The sequence below is a fragment of the Hemiscyllium ocellatum genome, chromosome 32 (assembly GCF_020745735.1).
Source record: "Hemiscyllium ocellatum isolate sHemOce1 chromosome 32, sHemOce1.pat.X.cur, whole genome shotgun sequence".
In the NCBI taxonomy this organism is placed as follows: domain Eukaryota; kingdom Metazoa; phylum Chordata; class Chondrichthyes; order Orectolobiformes; family Hemiscylliidae; genus Hemiscyllium; species Hemiscyllium ocellatum.
In genome coordinates this window covers 25,342,962-25,349,010 of record NC_083432.1, presented here as the reverse complement: position 1 = coordinate 25,349,010, position 6,049 = coordinate 25,342,962, and the positions used below count along the sequence as shown (strand labels likewise).

Genomic DNA, 6,049 nt, shown 5'->3' with positions numbered 1-6,049 from the left:
CTTTGTCAAGGAATTGCTACAGTGAGTGCACCATAAATGAAGCAAAACAAAGTGGCACAATGTCACATGGAAGGAAAAGAAATGAAGAAGTGATGTTCTCAGCAAACATTTCCATCACAAACACATCTATTCAGTTTCTTTTTGTTGAAAAAATACCCATACAGATTACTTAATTAGTAACTTCAATTTTTGGAGCACATGAGGCAATGATTGGCTCATGCCCTGATTAAATGTCGAGATTGCAGACCAGGCACAATGCCCTCCAGACAAGAAGGAAATTCTTTCTGCGCTTTCCAAATCTGAAAGGACGCCTCTTCTTGCCTGGAAAGCTTCACAGTATATTGTACTTCACAAGGGATATCTTACAAGTCTTTATCTTGCAATAAAGCATAAATTATGCATTCAACAAAATCTGTTAGGTGTATAATAACAACACGGTTTTCCTATAAGGATGTTTGGCAGACTCGTGGCACAATTAGTTCAGCTGGGAAGAGCTTGAGTCCTGTTTCAGCGGCTCGTCCAGGTTAACAGAAAGTGTTACCACATTGTCATCGTGACTTCCTTCTTCTTCTCCTTTCTTGAAGCTAGTCAGGTCCATTAACTTATCCTTCATGACCTGTCGAAATACAAACAGGACCATTAGGACAATTTTCATGCAGTTCCAGATCGTGCTTACGAACAAATAAATTCGACTAACTCCCATTCTGATCCCAACTACAATTTAACCAACTACAATTGTTTGTCATTTATTTTTCTGATTTACTGTTTTAAATGTTTCACACTGTTGATACTTTTGAAGAGGATTTGGTGCACTCAACAATGTGAGGAGAAATGCAACAATCCTTTCTCCAAGAGTACTTGAACAATAGTGTTGCATCAACAAAGCATTTGTTTGTTCAACTCTCACACTGCTGGATCCTGGTGCTCATTTAGTGAGTTCTTCTGACACACTATTCAAAGATAAATATTCAGAAATCAAAATCAATCATGTTTATCTATTTGACTTACAGTCAGAGGCCCAAATGAAGTTTGTAGAAATTATATCATGCATAATATCTACAGGAATAGTGCCAGAAGACTGGAGGGTAGCAAATGTTGTCCCCTTCTTCAAGAAAAGGAGTAGAGACAACCTTGGTAATTATAGACCAGTGAGCCTTACTTCGGTTGTGGGTAAAGTGTTGGAAAAGATTATAAAAGTATAAACCGCATTAGCTGCCGACATTTCCGCCACCTCCAAACGGACCCAACCACCAGGGATATATATCCCTCCTCACCCCTATTCGCTTTCCGCAAAGACCACTCCCTCCGTGACTACCTGGTCAGGTCCACACCCCCCAACAACCCACCCTCCCCTCCTGGCACCCTCCCCTGCTACCGGAGGAATTGCAAAACCTGTGCCCACACCTCCTCCCTCACCTCCATCCAAGGCCCCAAAGGAGCCTTCCACATCCATCAAAGTTTCACCTGCATATCCACCAATGTCATTTATTGTATCTGTCGCTCCCGATATGGTCTCCTCTACATTGGGGAAACTGGACGCTTCCTTGCACAGCGCTTCAGGGAACATCTCCAGGACACCCGCACCAATCAACCCCACTGTCCCATGACCCAATATTTCAACTCCCCCTCCCACTCTGCCGAGGACATGCAGGTCCTGGATCTCTTCCACCGCTGCTCCGTCACCACCCGACGCCTGGAGGAAGAACGCCTCATCTTCCGCCTCAGAACACTTCAACCCTAGGGCATCAATGTGTTTCCTCATTTTCCCTCCCCCCACTGTACCTCAGTTCCAACCTTCCAGCTCAGCACTGTCTTCATGACCTGTCCTATCTGCCAATCTCCCTTCCCACCTATCCACTCCACCCTCCCCTCTGACCTATCACCTCCAACCCCACCTGAATTCACCTATTGTACTCTTTGCTACATTCTCCCCAGCCCCACCCCCCTCCCCCATTTATCTCTCCACCCTGGAGGCTTCCTGCCTCTATTCCTGATAAAGGGCTTTTGCCCGAAACGTCGATTTTCCTGCTCCTCGGATGCTGCTTGACCTGCTGTGCTTTTCCAGCACCGCTCTGATGTAAACTCTGGTTTCCAGCATTTGCAGCCCTCATTTCCGCCGAGACAGATTTCAGTGTCCATGTACACAGATCCCTGCAAGTTGCCACCCAGATTGATAGGGTTGTTAAGAAGACATACGGTATGTTGGCGTTTATTATAGGGAGTTTGAGTTTCAGAGCCATGAGGTCATGCTACAGCTGTATAAAACTCTGGTTCACTTGGAGTATTGCATACAGTTCTGGTCACCGCATTATAGGAAGGATGTGGAAGCTTTGGAAAGGGTTCAGAGGAGATTTACTAGGATGTCATCTGGTATGGAGGGCAGGTCTTATGAGGAATGGCTGAGGGACTTGAGGCTGTTTTCATTGAAGAGAAGAAGGTTGAGAGGTGACTTAATTGAAACATATCAGATAGTCAGGGTGAACAGTGATAGCCTTTTTCCATGGATGGTGATGGCTAGCATGAAGGGACATATCTTTAAATTGAGGGGCAATAGGACAGATGTCAGAGTTAGTTCTTTACTCAGAGAGTAGTGGGGGGGGGGGGGTGGCACACACTGCCGGCAACTGTAGTAGACCTTTGAGAGAGAGTGTGAAAGGCAGCCTCAAGCTGGGAGGAGAGGTCAGGTTTCTTTAACAATTTAATACCAGCATGACTGCTTGGCCATGATCGCGAGGGGATACCCTCTCCACAGGACAGCCAGAGGCTGTAGTTGTGGACCAGCAGTTTGTTATGGGTTTAGGGTTGGGTATATCATGTGATCTGTTGCCTCTTCTAAACACTGTCTTACAATTCCCATGCCAAGCACATGACTAATGTGGGCCCCTGAATTGCCCCCTGAATAAGGGCCTCAGTAGATGCAAATCTACATATCCTCCTGATTTTGTTGGGGGCCCATATTAAGATCCAGCCCTAGGCCTTAACCAGGGGACTGAGAGGACAAAGAGAGCTAGGGAAAAATCCTAGCAGGTGAGGAATTGGAGTAGAACACAGGAATTCTGGAAAATCTTTAACGTTCAGCAGAATTTCCTGGAGGAGCGCAGTCACCATCGGAGAGGTCTATGAGGCGGCTTTCTTGTTGCACCTGGAGGAAAGAAAACTGATCCTCTTGGCCCACAAATGGTGCTGTAAAATGTATGTAGTTGTGGAGCCTTATCACCCCGACTTGCTGGCTCTAACAGAGAGCCAACCGAAACTGGTTAACAATAAAAAAAAGTATTTAAAAATGGAGGCTACCTTAAAAGGTTTCAATAACTGGCCTCTTCCTGAGAGTGTTTGTGTTGCTTCATTCCTCTTCCGCTTCCAACAAAACCAGAAATGAACAGGTTTGAAACAGTTACATTCTTTACTTCCCATCTACCTCAAAATCATTGTTTTTAGAGGTTAAAATGGTGCCTGATGTAGTGATAGGTTAGATTTGGGTTCCTGATGGAGGGTTTATGCCCGAAACGTCGAATTTCCTGTTCCTTGGATGCTGCCTGACCTGCTGCACTTTAACCAGCAACACATTTTCAGCTCTGATCTCCAGCATCTGCAAACCTCACTTTTTACTTGGTATACTGAACACCAAGGATTGGACTTACTCACTTTTCCAAAACTTCACATAAAGTTATAACTGTTACAGGGTACATTTCATTGGTCTCGGTATTGACTAAAACACCTAATTTGGATCATTGACTCGACTCATTTTTAAAGAACTGAAACAAAATGCTAAAATCATTGTCTGAATACGATGACAGATTAAAGTTTTACTAATGTAAATAGAAGGTAACTCCTTAAATCCAAGGGCTGGTGAGCTGTGAGAGGAAGGCATTTGAACATCAACAATTCCTGGAATCCATGGATGTTTCCATTGCCTTGAATGGATGAGTCTGATGTTGATCACAACATGTACAAAGGAAGGCCATTGAAAGCACTTCCATAACTTAGATCCACTGCTGCAAGTGGGAATATGTAAAGGGAATTAATACTTTAGATTATAAGATCAAAACGAATAAAAACAGGAGTAGGCCATTTGGTCCAAAGACCCTTTGTGTCATTCAATAGGACCATGACTGATTTGATTTTAATGCCACTTGGTTTTATCTTCTCTTTCCTGCCTATCACCCATAGTCCCTTGTCAATCAAAAACCTGTCTCACTCAGTTTCCAGCAAGTGCAGTCCTTACTGTCTCCAATATATCCAATGATCTGGCTTCTATCTCTCTCTCTCTCTCTCTCTCTCTGGGGAAAAGAATTGCAAAAACTAATAATAATTTGAAAAAAAAAACTCTCCTCCATCTTCATTGAGATTCCTTGGGTTTAGATGTTAATAGTTGTTTTGAATGGCTGTTCCATGCAAGAGATGGCAATTTTTTCAACTCAAAGAATCAGAGATAGAGGAGAATCATCATAACTAAAAGTAGATAGACAATGACTAGCAAGAATAGCTCAAAGTAAGTAAAAAGATCTGGAACTAGATCCAGGGAAGTTAACATCAATGGGTTTCAGTCAAGAATTATACCATGAATCTGGACAGCTGCACTACCCAACAACAATGAGCAGATGATATACAACTCAGATGGTGTTTGTGGAAGGTAGACCTCATCAGAATTGAACAAGACTTCTGAAAGCTTGCAACTAAACATTCTGAGAGGATTCAGAGCTTTGTGAACACAATCAAAATAGCAAAGGTAAGACAGCGAAAGGATTGCTTGTAGATAATGCCAGACCTTGTATTGTTTGTAGGCTTTGACTGAAATGGTACTATTGTAATGCAGAAGTGGTGGCTGATAAAATATTACCTTCATTTGTAATTCTGACTTGCCCCACGTACTTCTGTAGGGAGTGATAAAGATAGCCAGTCATCAGGTTGCAGAAGATGGCCTCACTGAGTGGTCATAGAAGATAGGGAAGAGATTTGATCTAGTTCTTTTGTTCAGATTGAAATTACATGTTGTGACAATATTATTTTTTAAAAATTGAGTTCTGATGCTTTTATCCAATATTTGAGCACCACAGGAAAGCAGCTTTAATTGTTAGGATTTCACTTCAGATTAGTTTTGTAAATGTAATTGTGGTTCTCTCCCCAGATGTTGCCAGACTTGCCTAGTTTCTCCAGCACTCCCACTTATATTTCAGACCTCCAGCATCCGCTGTATTTGTTATACCAACTCAACATGTTTCTCTGTAATTTTAAATATTTCATGTATTGACATTTGAATAAAGTGACTGGAAATCCTTCTTTAAAGTTGACAATGCATTTAAAATTTCAATAGTTCTAGTGATTCACAATGTTTTAAATAAAGCTGTTAAGCTAAAGCATGATATTTAAAATTTATTAAGACACGCCAGTAATCCTGCGAATGATCACATCAACTGGAGAAAGATGATTTGATAATTTGCTTCTATTACTGAATAGGCCCAGAACTTCAAAACTCTTTCAGAGCCTGTCACCTTACTTATGTGCCAGTTATCAGTTTATCCAACTGGTAACAACCTACGTGCACTGGAAATGTCTCACATTATGTACAAAACACTTACAATCCATATGTCACTTTGTCAATGCTTTACAAGAAAATGGTCTGCTTTGTTCACTGCCACTGAAGTTTCATTTATAAGGTGGAATTCAGTCAAGCAAATGAGGAATTTAACCAATTAGATGCAACTTTTATCCCATTGTGTGTCACACACAAAATTGAGACAGAAAAATCTGAAATGAGCTGCTGGCTTCTTAAAATCCCAACTACAGAAGTAGCAATCATTACCATTATGGTTACAGGGGTCTTTGATACAGCGGGAAGCATCCTGCCTTTGAAACAGAAGCTCCAGGTTCAAGTCCCACTCCAGGACTTGATAGCCATGGAAAGTGCATTCATAACATGCCCAAACAGGTTAAGTATCAATCTGCAAATCCTTTTAAGCAATGGCAGATGGCAACATCGACATAGATCCCTGGTCAGCCATGTGATGGAAGGAAATTTGAGCCCCTGCTATTACTATCCATAGCTCCA

At 42.1% G+C, this 6,049-nt stretch overlaps 1 protein-coding gene across 1 annotated transcript in view; it reads right to left on the bottom strand.

The window, feature by feature from the left end:
* Positions 1 to 425: 425 nt before the first annotated feature.
* The window catches only part of asic2 (acid-sensing (proton-gated) ion channel 2), a 1,251,959-nt gene continuing 1,246,335 nt past the window's right edge, over positions 426 to 6,049 (bottom strand). Inside the window, exon 9 of the mRNA XM_060848556.1 lies at positions 426 to 616. Coding sequence (XP_060704539.1) covers positions 476 to 616 — 141 coding nt within the window. The 3' untranslated portion in view covers positions 426 to 475. The remainder of the gene's footprint in view (positions 617 to 6,049) is intronic.